Here is a 24,539-nt window from a genome sequence, read left to right as displayed (position 1 = left end):
TGATTCTATGATATCGACTAGAACCATTATCATCATCATCTCTCGAATTTACTATCTATTGACTGGCATCTACTTATCTCGTCTTATCTCATTCTATCTTCCTTCATTATTATATCATTCTATCTTCCATTATTATATTCTAGTCTACTGCCACTTTGTTTTTCCTCTTTATTTTCTTCCTTTTCCTTCTTTTACTTTATTTTCTTCTTTTGTTTTTGTTTTGTTTGTGGTATTGATCAATATAACCATTATTATTATTATTATTATTATTATTATTATTATTATTATTATTATTATTATTATCATCATTATTATTATTTATCTTTTTGTTGTATATTGACTTCTATCTATCTATCTATCTATCTATCAGTCAATTTCTCTATGTATTTATCTGTTTATCTATTTATCCGTCCATCTATGTATCTATGTATCTATCTATCTGACTGCCTAGCTATCTTTCTATCCATCAATCTGTCAATTTCACGTATTTCATTATATTTATATCCCATCACGGTAACATCACTACATTAATCTACATTACTATCATTTTCTTTTATTTCTGGTATCCATTGGCATCATCATCATCATTATCCTTATCATCATCATCATCATCATCATCATCATTACTCTCCTATTAGTTATCTCTTCTCTTCTACATCATCTCCCTTCCTTATTTTTTTTCTCATTACTACGGTGGCATTCATATTTCTAGTCTATAGCTACGTCTCTTTCTCTTATCTCTGTGGATTTGAATTTCTAACCCGCTATACAATGACCTCCATAACTATATACATCACGTCTTGTTTTTCATGATAACTTAATATCTCTCTAACCGTAGCCTAGCATTAGTATCAGTATACAGTAGCGATGTTTTCTTTCTTTTTTTATTATTATTTCTGTGTTATTTACTTCATTAACTTCTATTTTTCATCATTCATTCGCCGTGTCTTATTAATTTGTATTTTCCATGGCGATAACCTTCATATTTCTCTACATGATGTCCTCTTTAATCTCTGTGGTATCGATTTATATATTATCAACCTCCATTATTTGCTGTCGTTTACCGTTTCTATTTATCTATTCTATCTACCAGTTAACTTCTATTACTCTTATTTTCATTTTTCATGTTTATTTTTTTTTCTTTTCATCATTACCCTATTCCTTTTCCATTCGTTTTTTTTCTTCTTTATTCTTTTATTTATTTATTTATTTTTATTTGCGATTTATTCACCATCCGCTTACTATATCATTATTTCTGTTCCTTTATTCTACCATTATCTCTTAGCTTTCCCTAAATGCGATCTATTTAGTATACTTCTATGTTTTAGTTACCATTATCTCTTATCTTTCCTATGTACAATCTATTTCTATGACTATACACCCATTTATTCACTGCCTCTCTTCACCATTATGAACAGTTAAGATGGCAAGCAGGCAGACAGGCAGGCAGGCAGGTAGTCGCAGCAAACAAGAGAACACAGTGATGTCCATGATAACAAACACCACAGTAATAAACCCGCTCACTATGTCTCAATGGAACAATAAAGTGAGCGTAGCACAGTGTTGCCTCGCCTCGCCTCGTTCATTACAGTAATGTTATGTATGCTCTCTCCACTCTTTCTCACATTTTTCACAACTGTCCTTTCCATACCAATGCCTGTGCTCGTAATTTTTAACCCAGACTCTTTATTTTGTTCCCTCCATCCTCTCCCCCCACCCCCACGCACACCCGTTCCATCCCAGCTATGTCATTACCCTTTAAAACAACACGAAGCTATTGTGAATGTTCTTTTTTGTGTGTGGATGTGTCTTTTTTCAACTAAATTCTTTTGATATCCAGCTTTGATTTGCCTCTCTACTGTACTGCCATCTCTTTCCCTTTGTGGTTCATTTCCTTCCTACTCAATAGAACAGCAATGTACTAAATCTTGGTGTGACTCGATAGTGACATGTGATATTGTGATTATGTATGTATGTATGTGTGTTCGTAACTAGACTGCTGGCACTGTTTGGGGTCTCACATACTCGTACATACACACACACACACACACACTCTCTCTCTCTCTCTCTCTCTCTCTCTCTCTCTGATTATAATGCCAATTCCCCACTAATCCCTCATGAGTCGAAAAACAATCAAGCCTCGAATGACCCCGTTCTCTCCACCCCATTAGTTTTACTTGGCGGTTTCGTCCTGGTGGCCCTCCCTTGACCGCTTGACCGCCAGCACGCGAGACGGTGAAGGGACAGACTATAGGGGACACGTGCACACCACCACCACCAACACCACTACTACCAACACCGTTACCAACACAATGCAAACTTTGATAAACTGTAATCGCAATGTGATTCAGGAACAGGTAGAGACAATATACTATTTTTCTTGGGTACATATCAAGGAAACACCACTAACACCACTACCACTATCACAGCCACCAACAACACGGCACACACCAGACACACCACAGCATTGTAAACTGTATGTCATCAACCGTAATCCCAAGATGGTTGACACGCTACAGATATACGGCCAATCACTGTAATCCATCATGTTTTTCTCCGGCACTGATGTTTTCCCCAGGGCTTGATAACTCTCACTGTCCTTTTTGTAACCGCGTTAAAATGGACCCGTTAATCCGATCATCTAACATATACACCCACACACACACACACACACACACCGGCCGCCTGTGAACTGGCTGGCAGGTTAATGTGACGTAATTGGCCGAAAATTAAGTTATTTCAAATGGGACGTTAATAACACGCAAATTTACGCAGCGGTGGTGGTGAATGGCCATTACTCACACCACCTTGCCAGACACTCGGGGAGAATGATCCGGATTAAATTAAAAGGATTTGAGACTCGTCCTGTGTTTGTAGACTGTCTGAGCGTGGGCATATATTGGATAATGGGGCGTGCATGTGGAGTCTGCGGCGCGGCGTGGTGTGGCGTGGCGGGGATGTGGACTGGTGACTGGTGATCCTGGACGCGTGACGGAGGTAAGGTGGGTGACTGGCTGGCTGGCTGGCTGGTGAGGAAAAGAGTCTCTCTGGTCAGTGTTGGGTGTCGATGTGATGGTGTGACGGTGTTATGTCCTTCTTCACTCGCTTTGTATTGCCAATCTATACTGTTTTATTGGACACACACACACACACACACACACACACACACACACATAAGATTTCTGACTATCAAAACATATATTAGCATCCTTATTAGAAAGAGATTTATTAAATGAATTACCGCGTATATGATCATAGGGAGCTAGGGTGTGTGTGTGTGTGTGTGTTGTGTGTGTGTGTGTGTACAGTATATGTATAATGTCTATGTGAGTGACAGTTTGTGTGTGTGTGTGTGTGTGTGTGTGTGCGTAAGGAACATCCATACACGACTTTTTAAAATTTACAAGCTGGATATAAACGTAGACATCACCAAAAACACCAATCCTTCACACAAACCCTGCACGACATACTCTCTCACACACACACACGACAGAAGGACAAATTTGTTCCATACACCTCTCATTTACTAACATATAGGTCGTCGATCACCACCACCCCTCCTTTGACATGCAGAACTAACGGCGATGCAAGACACGTCATGTTAACGCCGCTACGACACACGCCATGCACTGTTGCCACACATGAGAACCACCACCACCACTACCACTACTACCACCACCGCTACTTGCTACAGGGACCATCTACGTATTATCTCTCCTTCCTCCTCCTCTTCCTCTTCCTCTTTCTCCCCGCTGTCCATATGTCGTGCCAGGGTGGGTGGATGGATGGGTAGGCTGGGGAGCAGGGGATGGAGGACTGTTTGGATTACTGATTACTTTTTTCCCATGTGAGTGAATAAGATAGTGTGATTAGGTATATGTTCAAGATCTGTATGTGTGTAGACCTCCTCACTACGCAGAGAGAGAGAGAGAGAGAGAGAGCATGATAGGAAATGTGTGTGATCCTATGCATTTCCTTCTCTCTCTCTCTCTCTCTCTCTCTCTCTCTCATTATGTAGATATGAACGTACATATGTAAAAATGTAGCCCATGTAGTACACACACACACACACATATCACCTCATGAGAGAGAGAGAGAGAGAGAGAGAGAGAGAGAGAGAGAGAGAGAGTAACTATACATGGTGCTTACAAGACGAAACACTTTTTTGTTAATAAGTACTGTTAACTGTATAGTTTATGTGTTGTGCCTGAACATATGTGCATATTGTTGCATAATAATGAGTCTGAGCTGTACCTAATTAAAGTTTTGACATTTATCTAATATTTATTATTCGCATAGTATTTGCTATGTGATAAAAAAGAAGCATTGCATGTTTCTCAATAACTTTTCTTACTGGTAGAAACAAATGGTAAGTGTTCCTCGAATTACTCCATTACAATGTCCCCCTCGGAGGTTGACTCATGGGACAGTCATTCTCCCGCCAAAACTTCTGTTAAGACTAAACAGTTGATTGGTCGGCGCCGTGACGTCACATCTGCAGCGGAGCCTTAATGTGGAAACAGAGTTCTCTCCTGGTTCTGTTTTCTGATGGCATTTCCATATTATAAGCTCTCTGTAGTTACATATTATTATGTGTACCTATCTAATTTGTGTATTTGCAGCATCTATGTGGCTGCATTGCATATGGTGGATTCGTCTCCTTAATCAGTCCGTGTGTGTCACGTGACCCGGCGTTTCCCGCCATCTTTGCCGCATGTGTGCCTGTCTGGCTCCGGAACCCGCTGAGAGAAGGTCAGTGGCGTGAGGTGGTCCTCTGCGCTGTAACTTATTGATTTATATACTAACATTGAAGGGTTTCAGTGGTCACGCAGACGCAAGTAATGATACTCGGAGTGACCTGACGGCAGAGTGAGGGCGGCAGGTGTGGGCAGACAGGCCAAGGACACGGCTAAAGCTTGGTGACCAGCACGGCTTGGTGAAGCAGCGCATGTTGTGGCGCCCCTCGCCTGTGTCTGTAGTGTTGGTGCGTGGCAGGGCCTAGTGGGCGCCAGCGGGGCAGGGACAGGCCGTGGTGCGGGCCTTGGGTGGGTGTGAGAGTTGAGGGGACAGGTGAGGACGTGAATTCCGTAATGTCTTTGTCTTGGGGCTCACGTGGGCCTTAATCGCCATGCGCGCCGCCCGCACCCCGCCTTGCCTTGCCTTGCCACGGGCGGCCGCATGCCAGTCGCCGGGGCCTGGCCGAGCTGCAGGGGCTGCCAGGGCGGCGCACTGGACGCCCTCAAAGGACAAGGGTCACAAAATGGTTTCGTTTTGACGTCATCACTGTATCGGTTGGTCTTACTTTAGGAACTGTTCAATTACCAAGTTTGCTGCGCAGGAAGCTAGCGGCCGAGCACAGCCCGTTTGCCTGGTGGGGCTCGAGCCAGCCAGCCCCGCGGTGCCCCGGAGTATCCAGAGTGCAGGTGTGGAGGCAGTGCTGGGGTTAGAGGAGGTGGTGGTGGTGGTGAGTTAGCGGGGGCAGGCCAGGCCGGGGGATTACGGCGGAGCTGCCTCAACCTAAAGGGGAAGGTGGTGTTGGCGTGGTGCGGTGCGGGCTGAGAGAGTGAGGTATTGATGTGGCTGGGCCCGCCAATCCCCTTGGGTAATCTTACTTTGGCACCAAGAGGTTTTTAATAGCGGCTGGACGCTTTACTCGGTCCTGTGTGGTGGTGCAGCGTACAGGAAGTCAGGGGCTGTGGTGGGGGTGGTGGTGTGGGTGGTAGGGCGGAAGAACACTGAGCGGTGATCAATGTGAGGTTAAACTTTAACCTTATTATCGGTAGTAGCCCGTGGTAAGTGGTGCTAACTAGTGTGCTCAGGTAATGGCGTCGTGACTTTTCTTCCGTGTTGTGTGGCTGAGAGGAAGGTGGTGGTGGTGCCCAGCCAGCAGCCACGCACCACACCACAGTACTGCCGTGCTTTATTGAGGGTGGACGCTGCGAAGATTGATTTCAAGTGACATTTTAGGAGGACGTGTACAGGTTCAGCAGAGGCATTGTAACGCTGTCAGTGTCATTGTGACTCATGTGGTGGTGTGGAGTACTACAGTTTAGTTGTTAATTCATGTAGTGGAGTGTAGCCAGGGATCCATCCATCCATCCATCTATTCACCCATCCATCAGTGCATGCGTGATGTGGTGAATTAGCTGAATGGTGGACAATGCTAGAGCACCACCGCAGTGATGCTCCTCACTGCTTGCATACCAAACTTACATAATATTGTAAGTCTTCATGGCCACCAGCTGTCATCACCCCCTACCCCCCTCACCTACCCCCACAGCCGTGGGTGATGCCCCTGGCAGTTTTGTAATCCTGTAGCCCTACCTTGTGAAGGAAGACACCAGGTTGAAGGTTCTTGCATGGTTTAATCCATGTAAGCTGTTGTTGCAAAATCTTCTGAATTAAAGAGTTGATTGTTATCAGCAGTAGGTGTTGTGCAACCTTAAAGAAGGCAGCTCCGTTGTGACCTGGGCTGCTGTACTTGTTTGGTGCTTTCAGACCAAGGAGCTGCAGCACCAGTGCTTTGCTTACTGTTTTTGCTTTAAAGGAGATTTGTATGCAGATGATGGGTATTGACCAGGTCTATACCTGACTTGAGCACTGTCTGGTAATGGTGTTTGCCTCAGGCATGGTGTCCCCACACACCAACAGCAAAACTATTCAAATGAATGAAAGGAAAGGCAAAGTTTTGAAATTCACATGGTCTGAGCTTCCAATCAAAGGGTTGCAGTGACATCAAAGGCTTGGCTTAAAGTGACATCAGTCAGAGCCAGAGGGGTGAGTGGTGTGATGGATGACCAAGTCATTGTGCTGCAAGATTCACAGCCTCAATTTGTCCTCAGGGAAATGTGTGGACAAATTGATGGAAGCAAACTCAGCTTGATGTTATCTGCTCAACAGTGAAGTGGTGGTCTTGTTGATGCTTGAATATTGAATTTGTTGTGTGGGTGAGAAGGTGGAGGAGGGAGTGGGCGGGGGGTCATCTCAGCCCAGTACAGTAGTCACCCCTTGGCCTGCAGGTGAACCCTGCCTTTGCTGCATGCATTGTACTGCAGGTGGAGCTAGTTCACATCAGGCTTGTGGAATGAACATGGCTGGCTGTAGTTCACTGTGAATTGTACTTCACTATGCTGTCACATTGGCTTGTGGTGTGACAGGCTGTGCATTACCAGCCAGTGTTCAGGATAGCAGTGGTGTTGATGTCATGTCACTTGAAAGAAGGAACACTGCTGATGCCTTGATGTGTGATTAATTTGGCTAGTACAGAGCACAGTACAGTATAGTATTACACTGTCATTGAAGGCAAGCAGTGATTTGTGTCCTTTTGTAACCTTTGCAAACTGGCTTTCCTAGTCCAAATACATAAGACAAAAATGCAGTCCGTGAATCAAAGTTATGTGACCTGAAAACTATTGATTTTTTATGAGCTATCTGCAAAGTTCTCCATTTTCTGTTGAGGGTGCACTATTTCAAAACAAGCTGCATCACTATTGAGAGGGAGAGTGATGGACTGCAGTGTGGCAGACCATGGCTGGGTAGGAGCAAGTGGCCATTTCTGCCACAGCCACTTCTCAGAACATGAACTGACTTCAGAGTAAATTAGAAGACTGCAAGTGCAGGACATGATCAAAATGTTTCAGTGTGCAAGGGAAGTCATTGTGTGCAGCTGAAGGAGAGGTGATGTGCTGGCAGTGGTTGCATGGAGGGTTGTGTCAGGCTGATGGGTGGGAGGAATGGAGCCTTTAGAGTATTGAGCATGGCATGATTCTCTGCCACATTGAGGCATTGTAGATCAGATGTGAATACTCATTGGCAACTTGTTAAATTCTGATAGAACAAATTATTTTATTATTGACTTTAATGTAGGGTAGAGCCATCAGAGGGATAGATAGACGAGTCAGAGAGCATTCATCACGTCAGAGATGAATTATGAAGTGGTGGTATGACATGAGGGTGGTGACATGATGCCTCTCATTAACACACCTTACAAGATTAGGCAAAGGTGACCATCTATTATTGCACCAAGGAAGTCAATAACCCTTACATCAAATAAGTAGTGAATATGTAAAAGTAGAATAAAAAAATATCAGATTGAGCCAGAAAACGATAAAGTACACAAGAGGGTAGTTTGAGAAGCTTAGAATCTCTACTATACTTAACCAACAGAATGAAATGGATGTGTAGAAGCAGCAATAGTCATATGATTCACTAAGACAAACTGGCCAGGATAGGAGTGGTTCACATGTATCATTTTAGTTGTTCACTTTTATTCATTGCATCTCTCTTTGTGGGAAAACCTGTGTTGATTAGTAGTGTGAGTGTGGCCTGTCAGGGTGATGAGTGGCCTTGGTGTTTCCCTGGCAGGTGTTGGGCTGGTAGTGGTGTAAAAGGGGGGAGGTATTAAAGCTATTGTACTGACTTGTGTAGCCACGGAAGCATTTTTACACTGTTTAGTGTGGTCATTCTGTGTGGTGCTTTGCTGTACATTGTGAGTGATGTACCTGGAAATTACTTGATTGAAGTTTTGTGCTGTTTTGTGGGTTAGAAGAAATATGGACAAAAATTTATGGTTAGACTGTGGTTTTAAATGTGCAACACTTATGAAAGTATCAGTGGGAAGTTGTGATTCTCATAAGCCAATACTTACTTTGAAAAATGTGGTCAACTTGTACATGTCTGCTAGGACCAATTGCACAGGCTGTGTGTGTGTGTGTGTGTGTGTGTGTGTGTGTGTGTGTGTGTGTGTGTGTGTGTGTGTGTGTGTGTCCTTTGGTGTGATTAGTGTGGGTCCTACATACTTAATGTAACAGCACACAATTTTCCTTTTTGGTAATCACACTGTTAGTTTTCTAGGTGAGGTGTGGTGGTTGTGTCGTTAATGATTGGCTTTACTGTGTCCATAACTTTTTTTTTTTTTTTTTTTTTTTTTTTTTTTGCTGCAAAAAGTTCAACACAGAATGAGCTCATATTGACAAACGGTTTTTGCATGTGACACCATCTGGGCTGGCAAAGTAGTTCATTAGATGCAAAGCAGCTCTGTCAGAAGCCACAAAACTGGAGAAATGACTTGTCTCTAAGGATGGCCAACCTGGAGTGGTGTGGCTTCTTGCTGCCATTGCACGTGTAGACCATACTGCAGACTTTACACTCCTGCCATTCATTGCATAACATTGTCGTCACTTTGGTGTTCCGGTGTAATTACTTTGATGTGTTTGTGTTTCAGACCTTGAATAGCTATTATACAAACAAAGATGGCCGATCCGGAGAAGGGAGCACCAGCACCTGCCATGGAGGAGGACATTGATGAGGAGGACGTGGAGGATGTGGAGGATGAGGAAGGAGGTGGGGAGCGCAAGGAACTTGTTGACAAGCTGATGAAGGACCCTCAGGTGCTGGCTGCCCTTCAGACCAAACTCCGTCGCTACCTTGGCACACCCTCGGGTTATATTAGTGTAAGATACAGGGTTGAGAAATACTTAATTACAAGTGATTAAATCATGTGATGAAAACATAATTAATTTTAAAATGATTTATTTGATTTCTCAATGAAAAGTAGAATAAGTTTAAAACTTCATAATGTTGCCAGGAATTTAGCTGTCGGAACAAGGTATGTGTAAGATACTTGAGTAGTTCATGTGCTTGCCCATTAAAATAAGGTCATGCCATGCAGACTACACTGCTTATATTATCTTCATATTTCATAGCAAATACTCTTCCCATTTAAATGCACAAGTTCATTTTGGTGCTGCTATATATATATATATATATATATATATATATATATATATATATATATATATATATATATAATATTTTTAGCTTTATAGCTTTGCTCCTCATTCTAATGATAAATTCCTACAAGTGTTGTTTATCAAACACAGCATGCTTTTTGACTAACTTAAAGCCATGCCAGACTAGACAGTAACATAACCAGTGGATAGTTTTCATGTTAGAGGAGAGGAGGTGTTGTGGTGCCAGCGATCTAATCATTATGAAAGACATGCAAAGACAGGCTAGTGATTGGATGATTATTGATACTCTCATCAGAAGTCTGATCAGCTGATGACAGTAAAGAAGATAATTAAAAATCAAATAAATCATGTACCCAGTATTCATAAAGCAAAAAGACAAAAGAAAAGAATCAACCCTGTAAAGTGTGGGCGTGTTGCTGTTTTTGGTTGAAGTGTAATTTTTGTGTGGTGGTTACTAGTTTGTTTTATTCCCACCACAACTTGGTAAGGGAACTGGTCTTTTGAATGGTTTACTACCAAACAGTTGATGCTATGTGTGACAACCATGGGTCACTTAAGTTTTGTTTTGGTATTTAGATTGATGTCGTGTGATCTTTTTGCACCGGAACGTTGTGTTTTATTGGCTTCCAATGCTCCTTGGACTTGTAGCGTCACATTCCACACTTCTACTTTGGCGCGCTCTCTGTATTGAAGGTTGAAATGACCTGGTACTATAGCTTGAGTTTGTTAGATAAATTGTAAACGCTTAAATGATGGTGCAGTATTTATATCAAGTAAGTGCAGTCTTGTGTTTGTGACAAGGTAGCATGTCACAGTTTTAAAGTTGAGTCATTTGACTTTCTTAGAATATGTAATTTGCCAGTTCTGTCCAGAATGGAAGGCTGCTGCCACTGTCTGCCATGCCTGTTGTGAAATGTGACTAAAAGTCAATGAGAATTTTGGGAACTCCTTTTATATTTTGATCAAATGAAGGCAAGACTTCCAGATCCTGTGTGGGTAATGTTCCTTTAAAGATCTTTGCTTGATAGTTAGATATTTTCAGTGATGGTCAAGTTTACTTTGAAAGTTGAGCTGTGTGGAATGTGAAAAGAAATTCGATGAAATATGTCCCATGGAGGGTTTGATGCGCCAGTTTTGTGTTGAGTGTTGCATGCTGCTGTGTTGTGAACCTTGGTTTTTTGTAGGTAACTAATATCTACATCACAGTATGATTTATGTCATTGGTGATGTATTGGCTACTAAAATGTAGATGAGCTTAGTTGACATTGAAAGATCAAAGAGGTAGAAAGTGTTAGTCTTGCTGTGGACAGATATATAATGCACAGAACACTTCACACTTAACTAACACTTGACAGGAGCAGGACAGTACAGTGCTCAAGCTGACCTGCTAGGGTGTTATTGGCTGGATTATGAAGCTTCAGTATCACTGGGAGATGTACCTGCACGATCACTTAGTGCTTATATCATTGGATGCATGCCACTGCTGCTATGTTGCCCTTCCCCTCACACTGCTTGCTTGCTTGCTCCTCGCACTGACTGCCCTGGTGTAGTGTTTCATGTATTGTGGTGCAGGCAATTTGTATGACCAGAGTAGTTTGTCACACATCAATGTATTATGCCTCCATTTTTTGATGCACTGACATTCTTTAATTTCAGGTTTCAAATTTCTCTTTTTATTAATTACTCTACTGCCTTTGCCAAAACCTAGTGGTGACTCACTAAGTGAACGGTGATGCATTGGAAATGCTTTCAGTTTACTTTCTCAAAGTTTTGGCAATGGCTTGTGGTTTCTCTGTCACATCAGTTGTCTTGATTTTTGTTTTGGAATTTTTGTAAAAGAAAGGATTTTTGCTTAGAGACTTCTTAAGTTGCTGCTACTTTGCACTAATATGTGAAATAGCCATGCAAGAAAGACATGCATCCACCATAGCATAGTTAAAAAAAGATTGCATTGAATTTAAAACCTGCTGTTGCACTGCTTTCTGTCACCATGATGTCATCAACATTAGCAAGCCAAAAGTATTACACAAGGATAAAAGGGGAGAGCAAAAAGTTACCCAAGGGTCTGTTGTGTTCATCATTAATCACTTTGAGAACCTCCTCCTTGCTGTCACCGTCACTTCATGATTTGGCTCCGTGACATAAAATATACATTGTGGAAATCCCTTTAACAAAAATCATGCTTTTCATGGACTAATTTTTCCCTTACATTGCACTTGTACTTGAAACTCGGTACCACTTAAGTTTTTGTATAGTTATAAACTACACCTGTTCCTGGCACTATCAGATGACTGTGATCTATTGGGACCAGTGGCCGGCCTAAAACAAATTGCGGCAATGACCAAATCAAAGCATATTCAGAAACATGTTGCCAAGACTTAAAGAAAAAGTTACCTTACAGTGTTTGCTTAGGAAATTGTGTTTGTAACATTAGTGATGGTGAAATAGTGTGACTGCAGATATTCAACTGATTTGAATTTTGTTTTTGTAGACTGATCTTCACCAGATTGAAATACTAGTTTGTTATGCAGTCACAGCCAGTAACTGAGGGAGTGATTAAGATGCTGATGGGAATGTGTCGGTGCAAACCATGAGAAGATTTAACATGCGAAAATGATCATGTATTTCTTTATTTCTCTGATATATGGCTCATAAGAAAGGCATATTGAAATTCACATCATTTTTCTGAGGCTGAAACCATCAAATCTAAGGTGAAATAGGCAAGCAGGTTGAGTTGCCATAGAAGGAAGGTAGCAGACGAACAGTGAAGAGATTGGGTGTTGAGGGAAAGTTTGAAGCGTTGGCTAAAAATGAACGAGCAACATATCAAGCGATGGTGGTAATGAGAAACAGTGCCTTCAGACTGTTTGGTGGTTTTGAGAGTGTGGGAGGAAGTGACACACTGATGCAAAGTATGGAAGGAAGGTAGAAGTAAATGATGCACAGGAAAGAAGGAAGGAAGGAAGGAGTAAAGGCGGAAATTGATATATAGATGACATAACAGTGAGGAAGCACTCTGAAATGGGAGGAATGAGAGGTTAAGAAGAATGAAGAGTGTAAAAGTGGAATGAATGGGAAGGAGTGAATAGAAACTTAGGATTGTGCTGCATCATTAGAGGATGTTTGCTGGACAATGGTTTGAATCTTTGCCATTAGATGATTCTATTTCTTATTGAGGCTAGGACTTGTTATTGTCAAAAGTTTGTAGTCATGGCTGCATCCCTTTGAGGGTGTTTCTAGCTGAGATTGGCTTATAACTTGTGTTGGTAGGAAAGACGAGCTTCAAGTAATGATTCTGTGTTGGTAGGAAAGATGAGCTTCAAGTAACGATTCTGTGTTGGTAGGAAAGATGAGCTTCAGGTAACGATTCTGTGTTGGTAGGAAAGATGAGCTTCAAGTAATGATTCTGTGTTGGTAGGAAATATGAGCTTCAAGTAACGATTCTGAATGCTGTACTTGTATTGAGTCGGTCCAAGACACGCCATTGTTGAAAGTTTGTGTTAGCTCGACTGAAAAATCTCACTGGAGTTTTCCCCTAAATTGTATCAGTAGCAGTTGACTGATGGGTGTAGTTTATAACGGCGAATCTAACGTCTCTCTGCACATAGGTGGATATTCTCGTTGTCTTCATTTTCAGCCTGAATATGATGAGTTTACTATTGTACTTAAAAAGTGTTTGGTATCCGAAATAATGTTTTGTTTCTTTTTCTGATAATATGTAGACAGTTCAGTCCATATGTCTTTACTCTCCATATTGTTCATGCAGTGTGTTATTGTGTGTGATATATGTACACATGTGAATATATTTTGAAATGTTACAAATCTTTCATGAATATTGCTTGTGGAACTGTAAACTGAGTCACTTCACTATTTTGAATTTCCTTATTTCCACAGATTAATTAATGAATATTATGAGATGGACATGTATTATATTAGAAGCATATTGTATTGATTTTATTGTGTAAGTTTTTTTAATTAGACATTCTGAGGCGTCTGAATTTTGACACGGAAGTTTCACGAGACCATTTAACTTTCAGTCTTTGCCAGTAGCAGTAAAGAGACGTATAAAGGCACTGAAAAAACTGCAGCTTCAGTACACAGACCTCGAGGCAGCCTTCTACAAAGAAGTTCACGCACTGGAGGTGAGTTGAGAAAAGCTTTGGCCCAACACAATGACAGTGGAAGTGACTGAAGCTGTTAGGCCTACTTGTGGCTGGTAAGCACTTTAAATATACTGTCTATTACCCCTCTTTGTAAACTTAACCAATACTGTGCTGACTTACCACTATCAACCTTCTCTCTCTCTCTCTCTCTCTCTCTCTCTCTCTCTCTCTCTCTCTCTCTCTCTCTCTCTCTCTCTCTCTCTCTCTCTCTCTCTCTCTCTCTCTCTCTCTCTCTCTCAGTAATTTTATGCCCACTTTGATTCCTACATGACTTGACATTTCAACATTACGCATCTTTGACTCTTCAATACTTGGACTTAACCTGCTATTCTTGCATTTTCCTTGATTTTTTCCTACACTTGTTGTCTTTTTCAGCTTTTCCTCATTCCTAAATGGGGTTGCTATTCCTTCTTGCTCTGTTTTGTTTTGTTTTGCTTGTCTTTCCTCAATTTTTTTTTCTTCACATCTGTCTTTGTTTCAGTTTATTTTTGTATGGGTCCTTTTCCCTGCTTGCACATATTCTCTTACAGTTGTCTTTTAAAGCTTCTCCTGTCATTGTTCATTCTTGCTTCTCATTTCTAGCACCTCTCTTTCTATAGCCCTTTTTATCTCCAGCTGTCTGTATTTTTATCCACTTTCTATGGTGATGTGCAGAACTTTCCTGTCACCATTCGTTCTTGCGGTGGTGTGCAGAATGTTCCTGTCACCATTCATTCTTGCCTCTTCCTATACCTTGCACCCTGTTTTATCTGATTTCTATTGTGGTGTGCAGATCTCACTGTTAGATGTATCATGGATGATGTGTAGCCTAGAGTCATTGCAGCGGCTGACTAGTGTGGGTTGCTGGTGACTGGTGTGTTTGTGTGTGGTGTGGTGTGGTGTGGTGTGCAGATCTCACTGTTAGATGTATTGTGGATGATGTGTAGCGTAGTCATTGCAGATGGTAACTGGTGTGTTTGGGTTTTGGTTGTGGTGTGCAGGTCTTTCAGATGTATTTAGCCTATTGAGTGAGTGCAGTGGATTACTATAGTATGTCTGCTCTAAACTGGCTGCTGGTTTTTGGCCTGAGGAAGTGGACAATTGGGTTACTGTTCAAAATATATTGTAGCTTATTGATGATGTAATTAATTTTGTGTATAATACTTGCTTTGTGTTGATCCATACAGTTAGCACAAGGTTAGACTAGTGTTTGCCTCAAGATACGACATCAGGCAATTGCATTCCAAACCGAGACCCAGTGGCCATTTAGAATAGACAGGTTATAGTGAGGTTGTGTTAGGGTGTGCAGATCTCAAGTAGGTTCAAGTGAGTGCAACTGGTTACTAGTGTGGCTCTGTTGCAGGTGACTGGTGTGTGTGTCTGTTGTGATGTGGAGATCTCTCAAATGTTTGTAGCCTATCAAATGAGAGGTGACTGGTGTGATCTATTGTGGCATGCAGATTTCTGTTAGGGTGTGTTAGTGCAGTAGGGTTGTGTAGTTGGTATATGGAGGGTTTCGAGTGAGTGCAGGTGGTGACTGGTGTGGCTGTGTTGCAGGTGATTAGTATGATTGTCTTTGTAGCATGCAGATCTCAGTTAGGGTGTGTTACAGTGCAGCTGGCGAGTAGTGTAGCTTTGTTAGGTGACCAGTGTGATTAAAGTCCTGTGGTGTGCAAATCTCACTTAAGGTACATTAGAATGCAGGTGGTGATTAGTGTGGATGTGTTAGGTGTATGTAGGCTATTGAGTGCAGGTGGTGACTGGTGTGGTTGTGTTAGGTGTATGGAGGCTATTGAGTGGTGGTGGTGACTGGTGTGGGTGTGTTAAGTGTATGGAGACTTGAGTGATGGTGGTGACTGGTGTGGTTGTGTTAGGTGTATGGAGGCTATTGAGTGCAGGTGGTGACTGATGTGGGTGTGTTAGGTGAATGGAGGCTATTGAGTGGTGGTGGTAACTGGTGTGGTTGTGTTAGGTCTAGTATGGAGGCTATTGAGTGCAGGTGGTGACTGGTGTGGGTGTGTTAGGTGTATGGAGGCTATTGAGTGGTGGTGTTGACTGGTGTGGTTGTGTTGCAGGTGAAGTACGACAAGATGCACCAGGCCCTGTACGAGAAGCGCCGGCACGTGGTCACCTCAGAATACGAACCCAACGATGAAGAATGTGACTTCCCCTCTGACGACGAGACCGACGACGAGAAGAACCTTAGCAAAGACATGGAGGAGAAGGCCAAAATAGATGAGAAGGACGAAAATAAGTACGTGTCTCCTGATTTGATATTGAGTGTTGATGTTCAAGTGGCTCAAAATTGTTGGCCGGTCTTGTGCTTGCTTGGAAATTATGTGCCAGAAAATTTATTAGTGATTTATTTTACTTGTTTGATCATTAGTGTGAATCGTTAATGTGTTTATTTAAATAGTAAGCGGTTTGTCATAATGGTCGAGTTTTTTTTTTTTTTTTTTTTCCTCTATTTTCTTCCTGGGATGTTAAGATTATTATTATTATTGTTATTATTATTATTATTATTATTATTATTATTATTATTATTATTATTATTATTATTATTATTATTATTATTATTATTATTATTATTATTATTGAGTGATTTATTTATTTTTTTAATTAATTAATTAATTTTTTTCCCACTATTCTCTTCTTAGGACCTGTGTGTCATAAAGATTAAACATTTTCTTTTTGTTAACTTTCACTTTATTTTCTCCCCAGGATCCACGATTTCGATGAGAACACTAAAGGCATTCCAGAATTCTGGTTAACGATCTTCAAAAATGTGGACCTGCTCGCTGAGATGGTGCAGGACTACGACGAGCCCATCCTGAAACACCTCGTAGACATCCAGCTCAAGTTCCACGACGAGCCAATGGGCTTCACTTTAGAGTTCCACTTTAGTGAAAATGAATACTTCACCAACAAGGTTCTAACTAAATATTATGAAATGAAGTGTGTTCCAGATAAAGATGATCCATTTGGCTTTGAAGGACCGGAAATCTTTAAGTGCAAGGTTAGTCACTGCTATGATTGGTGTCACTAATTGTATAGCTAGTTGTGTCTTTTGCGTGAAGCTGACATGAACTCTTAGTCACCTTACCTGCTCACTCTTTATTGTCACTATCCTCTCAATCTTGCACATTTAGTTACCATACACTCATTCTTGTACAGTCACCATATCCCATCTCCATCACACTTAGTCGCTGTATCCTCTCATTCTTACTCTTAGTCACCATATTCCCTCTCACTCTTACACACAGTCACCATATTCCCTTTCTCACTCTTTAGACACTTTATCCTCTCACTTTTCCTCAGTCACCATATTCCCCTCTTAACTTTTCATGCTTAGTCACCATATCTTCTCATTCTTACATTTTTTCATATCCCCTTGCACTAATACACTTTATCCTCTCATTTTTGCACACTTGGTCACCTTATCCCTCACTTTTGCAGTCACCATATCTCAATTTTGCTTTCTTTGTCATCTTATCTTCTCATTCTCTCACACACTGTCACCATGTCCCCCACACTTGCACACTTCATCACCATATCCCCACACTCTTGCACACTTCGTCACCATATCCTCTCACTTTTGGTCACTTTATCCTCTTGCCCTTAGACTTTTTAGACAGCTGATCCCCTCACTCTTCCATTCTTAGTCACCATATTCCCTCTCCTCTTGATAATGTGTCGGAGAATATGTTTGAGAGTTGGTCATGTAATCTAAAATGTTTCCTTTAGTGACGCTTTTGTGTGTAACATTTTATAACACATCTTCATCCAGTAGTAGTGCAGATAGTGTTAGGTGTTCACGGTTTGCTGTGGGCAGAGTAGGAGCTAAAGCATTGTATAGCAAGCCAATGAGACCACTGAAGGTATGTAGTTTGTGGGAAAGGATCTAACAACCTTCTGAAGATGTGTAATATGTTATGCTAATGGAGTAACTTGATCTGAGCTGCGTTGTGGTTTTTTATTACAGCTGATGCATGTAAAGGTGTTGTAACAGTAATGCTATGCTCCTTTAAACTTGTCTTTTAAAATGGCTGTTATATGTTTGATGGAAGATTGTCTTGTATAGTGTTATATGTGTATGATGCATGTATTGTTCATGGACTGAGGAGCATTTGTATTTATTCCCTAGGGTTGTACCTTGGACTGGAAAAAGGGTAAAAATGTCACAGTCAAAACAATCAAGAAGAAACAGAAGCATAAATCTCGAGGAGCTGTCAGGACAATCACCAAGACACTGCAGAACGACTCCTTCTTTAACTTCTTCAATCCTCCACCAGGTGGGTTCTGTCAAGTGGTGACACCACACATGTTGGGAGACTGTCCAGGAATAAATGGAGTCTATAAAATGCCATTTCTCAACAAGCAAAATATTATGAGCACTTGAGTTAGTTAAGTTGTATCCAGAATGTGTTTTAGGAATTCAGTGTCACAGTGCTCAGGTCTGTCTTGCCTTTCCTGGTACATGAAACCTTATGATATCCAGACAAGAGTGGTGGTGATGACAGTGAATTGGTGTGTTTCAGTCCCTGAGGATCCCAATGAGGAGATGGATGAGGACACCCAGGCCTTGTTAACGGCAGACTTCGAGATTGGACACTATATCCGGGAACGCATTATTCCCCGGGCAGTGCTATTCTATACTGGTGAAGCTTTAGATGATGAAGATTTTGAAGAGGAAGAGGGAGAAGAAGGTGAGAATATACTTATAGGATATTAACACTGCAGGAAAGCAATTTATACATTCTAGTCACCCATAAGTTGAGGACCACTAGGCCTTGTGTCTAGGTTACGTTGGTTGATGTATACTTATGAGCAAAGAAAAAATGTAACTTAAGGATATATTGTAACCACCACCCTCCCCACCTCACATGTTGACAATGTCCCTAATACTACAGTACCACGTGACATAGCCTTGATGATAGCCAGTGGTGATGCCGTATCTCTTGAGTAGGGAGACACTGACCCACTCCTGGTTGCTTGTGAACATACTGCTGGTGCATTTTTTGGATTATAGTTCAATAGAAGTGGCTCTTAAGTATATCCAAAAAATTCTTTTCTTATTTTTTTGTAATTTTTTATTGCTTCAAAAATATCATTACTACTTGTACTTTGATTTATTACAGGTATGTACATTGGATTTCATTAGAATCTTAAGTCCTGATCTGAAATTGAGATTATATTCCAGAGTAGTTGATTAAAGATGAATTTGTTTATGGCCGAGTCACAACGCTGCTGGGGATCGAGTATGAAGTTAGGTTATAAGCACTCACCCACCTGACACATATTTATCGTATACAGTTATACCTTGTGCGTATATATTCCATTGATAATATATTCCCTTATATATCCCCCCCTTTAAATTTTTAAATTTTATAGATCAAATGGTTATATGCTGAGTGTGGTGTAACCCTCCTCCCTCCCCTCCCTTGCCCCGCATCTAAATGTTTGAGACCTGCAAGTCAGTGTTTTGTTCTGGATGTCAATGTAAAAGTACACTTCCCTGACATTTTAGTCCTATGGAAGTTGTGTAAGACTACTTACTACTGCTTTACTCTGGTACCTCTGAGGTGAAAGTCATATCATGTGTTAAGATGCTGCAGCAAGAAACTTATGACTGTTACTTTTCATCATTAGTACTACATTTATGCAAATATTTGTCGTAAATTCGTCGTAATATGTCAGTGGTATGAACATGTACGGTGTGACTAGATTTGCTTCGTTCTCTGATAACTACTAATATGATGTATCACCACTGTCTTTGAATGGTACAAAATTGTGCACACTTCTGCTATGATCAAGTTCTCAACATTTCAGCTTCATGCCCCATTGGAGTTTTATTGTTTAGGTGGAGACTTAAGTGAATGCCATTGCCAATAATACATGTCCACTCTAGGTTATGTCTGTTATATAAAGTCCATGTCTTACTATCATTTGAAGGTTTGTTGTTCCATTAGCATAAGAAGTCTGTAACGTGAAAGTTTCCTTGCTAAATGAATAAAAGGCTGTTATGTTCACAGGGTCAATAATCAGTTCAGTGTAGCACCATAGCATCTTCAAGATTTTCAGGTATACTAACAAATGACTAACTTTCCAAAGTTTAAAACTTAAATAGAGAATATCTAGCTGTTGATTATATTTGCATGTTGGCAGACGGTCATTTAAAAGCTTTGAAAGAAACAGAAAATGAATACTAGTATATAGATGCTTTGCTGTATTGTAGTATGAAGGATTCTGCATGGATATGATCCTTTGTGATAATGGGCTTTACCAATCCTGGCAAAACAATGGAGTGGCTAATGTTTTGCTGGAGTTTTGAGTGCAGTTATTCTTTTTGTTATCAGTGGCATAAGGTAATGATTTTCCACATAAATGAAAGTAATATGATAAAGAAAGAATTTAGCAAGCATTTTAGTTGCTTTAAAGCTGCACTTGCATTCTGATACTGACCAAAATCTGCTACAGCAAGTAGGTTGTTCTTAAATTTGTGCTACATATTTTGATCTTACACAAATGTGATGCGACAAGTGCTTCTCCAACCTAAATATTATTTTTTTGAACAACAAACCTTTATGTGATTATATCATGATATATCCCAGAACGTTCTTTTTATCATCAGTTTATCAGTTTATTTTGTTTTGATTTCTGGTTATTGAGTTTATTCCAACTCGTATTTTAAAGGCGAGGAAGGAGACGATGAGGAGGAGGAAGATGACCCTGACTATGACCCATCGAAAGACAAGGCCGTCAAGGGTCAGCAGCCGCCAGAGTGTAAGCAGCAGTGACCTTCTGGCTGAGTGTAGGGTATTTTTCCTTTGACGTTAAGCAGCAGCATCTGGGGCCTTGGTGTCATTACGTATTTGGTGGCATTAAACATTTTCTTGTGGATTTTCCATATGGATATGTTTCTTCTATAGCTGTAGTGAAAGCATGCTAACTACTGCAAACATGTCATTCCAAGTTTACAGTCTTCAATGTCTGTATATATATTTCTTTATTGTTTTTTTGGATCATTAATAGGAACAAATTTGTATAGGTGTTAACAGTAGCTTGTTGTTGATTTGATGGACATTTCTTTTCATTCTCATTATTTCCAGCTACAGGTGTTGCCACCATACGAATTGTTAATTACTTTTCTCCAGTGCAGCTGAAATCTCATTGTACATGAATATTATTAAAATGTTATTTGATGCAGCTGAAAGTTTAGATTAAATGTTATTTGGTGCAACTGAAAGTTTAGATCTGTTTTATTCAAGTTTGAGAGATTAATGTCATGTACTACTCCTGAATATTGTTGAGTTTGTACAAAAAAAAATGTTCAGTACCAATCTAATGTTTATAATAGATGTTACAGGGTCTTGGTGGGTCGGACAGACCTTGCTGTTGCCCTCTTCTTCAAGAGCATCAAGGTTTGTTCCAAAGGACACTTGAAAAGTTCTGACTTGTGATACGCCACTTTTTGATAGGTTCATCTGTGACTACTCAAGATGTTTAGACTTAAATAATCTAGATTTATATATTTTTCATTTTTTTGACTGCATTATACGAGCTTTAACAACAAACTACTGCCTCTGTTGCATGAACATGTGGAAAAGTATTGATACTCATCACGGTCTGTATTTAATTTCGGAACTAGTTTTATTTATTTTAAACTGAAATCTATGAAATTGCGTAGTGGAAAGAAAGGTTTCATGGTGTAACCAGTAAGCTTCATAAATCAATGTAATAGCTTTGTTACCACTGCAGCGAAAATATATATATTTGCTCCTTTTTTTCACATGGTTTTTGTTTTTTATCCAAAGTGTGTACTGGAAAGTTGTATGAGAGTGGATGTGGAGTGTGCATGCACCAGGTTGGGTTGTAGTGTAGTTCACAACTAGTAATATGTGATTTAACAACGATTTCTTACCGAGATTTAGAAAGCATCAACGTAAATGTGTTTCGTGTTACAACTTTACTTAGATGAACATTAGTATTCAAGTGAATTGGGCACTAGAAAGCTTGAACCAACCAAAATAAGGCGCGAATTACGCGTGGTTTGAAAGGTGGGGAGCCATGAAAAGTCACTCACTCAGAATGGTCGGAAGAGCAGTACTACTAGTAAACTTAGGCAAGGGGAAGGTAGCGTCGTTAAAATCTGGAATATTAAAGCAAAGTTCAATGAAGCGAGGGAAGGTTCAGGTGCGAGAGGGCGTGTGGCGTCTCCGCGGCCGCCGCCAGATGGGGCGCGAGTCGCCTGGCACTTGCGCGGGGCCGCGGTGCCGTCTGCTGCTCAGTGCATTGCAAACACAGACAATGGCAGGTGGCTGTGGTGATCCGCTCGCTCGACGAGTGTCACTTTGCATGTGGATAAGGGATTAGTACTCGCATCTCATCACACAATGTCGCTGAGGGTGAGTGTGCCTGTGTGTTTGGTGTCCACAGTAATGTTATTGATCCCCTGTCGTGGTGTGGGCGGCGGGCGGCGTGTTGTAGAATGTTGCAGTGTCACAAGCAGGTGCTGGGGGCGTCGCATGGGTGGGGGTCTCGTCTTCGTACTGTGTGTGGCCTTTGGGATGACGGGAGCCGCTTGCCAGTCACCAGGTAGCCGTGCATCACATATGGGGGAGGTGGGACTGTGGAACAGGGTAGACACGTTTTCTTTCCTTCGTACGTGAGTTTCATTTCACCCCAGTGTGGTGATTGAAGACTCGTGTGCCACGAATGACTGGACGTGCCAACATCAGGAAGAATATCACTTACCCTAGGTACGCGATTCACGACACACGTAAGATAAAACAACAGCAGCAGCAACAGCTCCGTCACTGTCGGGCGTGGCTGGCGACAGTGGTGTCTGTGGTGGTAGTATCAGTTAACGAAGTGCGGTAGATAAGAATGACAAATGGTGTGTGCACGTTTGGGACGCACCGACACTTCCAGAGTGTATCGTGTCATTGATCAAGGGCCAATTGACAGGTCTACACCCACACGCCGCGGCCTGGCTCCAGGAACACTTCATATTGCATGAGTTACCCTTCCAAATGCGTGACTTTTTGCGGCGAGACACGTCCTGTAACAAGTTGGGCGTGTGAAGGCTCACGCCTCACGCTGCACCCACATCGGCCTGTGTTGTACGAGGCTGCATGGTGTACAGGTCTTGCGCATTGCAGACCAAACAAAAGCCTGCCGATGCATGATAATTGCCTGATACTGCATACTATAATGTTTCGTCTCAATTCATCGCCACACAATTCTCAGTGGCAGGTGTTACATAGTTTGCTGGGGACGGACGCAGCCCGTGCGTTGTCAGGCTGTCACAACACTCGCTAAATGACATGTGTATTGCATTTATTAATTAATTTATGTATTAGTTTAAAAATCTTTCACGGTGAGTTTATGTAAGAGCATCACTCACAGGCTATTGTATTGTGGCGGTAGCCGAAGGATGACTCACCACGATCTCTGATCCATATAGCAGAAGTATGTTAATTGGTGGGTGCCTATGTGATGCTAATTGGCCAATAGCGCATAGCCACACACACACACACACACGGGCGGCGCGGGGTGGGTGCATTACAGACAAGCTGGCGGGAGAGGTGCACCTGGCACCCGTCACCCCGTGCATGGCTCATGACACGCCTTAACGAGGGCTTCTTTAATTTTGACTCGGAGCACAAGGAGTAGGGTAGTGTCGGCGGCACCAGCGGCTGGCAGGCTGGGGGTGTTCATGCCAGCTTTAAACTCGGACCGGTGTGTGCCCCTTGAGCAGCGGCGGCGGCGGAGGCGGCGGCGACCAACCAGCCTGAATATCTGATGGTGGACGCTGGCCGCCCTCATGGCATGGCCGCCAATATACTGTCACTGGGATTTATGACCTCTATATTGTCGAGCGTCCTTTATTTCGCTCTTATGTAAATGACACACACACACACACACACACACACACACACACACACACACACACACACACAGAGCACCCGAAATTACCTGGTGGTCGATGTAGGTGTATGTATGTACTGCCGTTGTCAACCTTAAACACATAAGTGAGTAGAGGAACAAACCGGCCAGAGAGAGAGAGAGAGAGAGAGAGAGAGAACGCGTTGTATTGGCCACTGATCCGGAAAATATTACCTTTTTTTCTTCTTACCCTTCGTAAAGATTTGTTACATTTTTCTTGTTCTTGTTGATCTTATGCTTCTTTTTCTCCTTCATTGAGTTATATATACATTCCTTTTGTTTAGTTATGTATTTATTCTATTTACTTGTTTTGTTTGTGAGAGCAGCTATTGTTTTTATAGCTGTAAGCCTCAGGAAGAATACAAATAATGACTTTTTACTGAGGCGGAATTTCTGGTCAGCTTAGTAGAGTCATTTAAAGTAGCAGCACGTTCGTCAGTAGAGAGCGGACCTGCTGGCTTCCTTGGTGTTTGTGACTGGTGACTGCTGACTGGTGAGGGTGACACGGACGTAGTGACCGTGTCGATGAGGAGTCACTAGGCAGGCAGGAGCAGCGTGTCTCAGTTATCCCATTCAGTACTGGGACGCATTTTTTACCATGAGTTTTGGGTGTGATTAGACGATTTTATTTACCTTAGGACGGATCTATGGATGTCAGAAGATGAACGGCCAGAGTTTTCACTATTTTAATTCCAAC

General features: G+C 41.6%; 2 protein-coding genes across 8 annotated transcripts in view; both read left to right on the top strand.

Moving 5' to 3' along the window:
- The first annotated feature begins 4,675 nt into the window (after positions 1-4,675).
- On the top strand, positions 4,676-21,683 carry LOC123505916 (nucleosome assembly protein 1-like 1). Of its 6 annotated transcripts, XM_045257775.1 has the most exons (9): positions 5,115-5,423; positions 9,224-9,452; positions 13,790-13,894; positions 15,970-16,148; positions 16,616-16,910; positions 18,039-18,186; positions 18,433-18,600; positions 19,927-19,975; positions 20,588-21,683. In XM_045257775.1, the coding sequence occupies exons 2-8, from the start codon at positions 9,252-9,254 to the stop codon at positions 19,947-19,949; spliced, it is 1,119 nt and encodes a 372-aa protein (XP_045113710.1). In that variant the 5' UTR covers positions 5,115-5,423; positions 9,224-9,251; the 3' UTR covers positions 19,950-19,975; positions 20,588-21,683. The 6 variants fall into 6 exon arrangements, with proteins under 6 accessions (XP_045113706.1, XP_045113708.1, XP_045113710.1 ...); XM_045257771.1 differs by lacking the exons at positions 5,115-5,423; positions 19,927-19,975 and adding an exon at positions 4,676-4,752; XM_045257773.1 differs by lacking the exons at positions 5,115-5,423; positions 19,927-19,975 and adding an exon at positions 4,828-5,070.
- A 473-nt stretch (positions 21,684-22,156) lies between these two features.
- Positions 22,157-24,539, top strand: part of LOC123505512 (ankyrin repeat domain-containing protein 29-like) — a 128,683-nt gene continuing 126,300 nt past the window's right edge. For both annotated transcript variants that reach the window (XR_006675178.1, XM_045256885.1), the window contains exon 1: positions 22,157-22,299. Coding sequence is in view for 1 of the 2 variants with exons in the window: in XM_045256885.1 (XP_045112820.1) it covers positions 22,288-22,299 (12 nt within the window). In the remaining variant the exon portion in view is untranslated. The remainder of the gene's footprint in view (positions 22,300-24,539) is intronic.

Source organism: Portunus trituberculatus, chromosome 18 (assembly GCF_017591435.1).
Source record: "Portunus trituberculatus isolate SZX2019 chromosome 18, ASM1759143v1, whole genome shotgun sequence".
NCBI classification, from domain to species: Eukaryota; Metazoa; Arthropoda; class Malacostraca; order Decapoda; family Portunidae; genus Portunus; species Portunus trituberculatus.
Note: the sequence above shows the minus strand (reverse complement) of the source record. Positions and strands in the feature narration are given on the sequence as shown.

Bases quoted from the DNA above. Each gene is read 5' to 3' on its own strand.
- LOC123505916 (XM_045257771.1), top strand. From the start codon at position 9,252: ATGGCCGATCCGGAGAAGGGAGCACCAGCACCTGCCATGGAGGAGGAC. The intron at 13,895-15,969 runs GTGAGTTGAGAA...GTTGTGTTGCAG, and splicing joins AAGAAGTTCACGCACTGGAG to GTGAAGTACGACAAGATGCA. The intron at 16,149-16,615 runs GTACGTGTCTCC...TTTTCTCCCCAG, and splicing joins GATGAGAAGGACGAAAATAA to GATCCACGATTTCGATGAGA.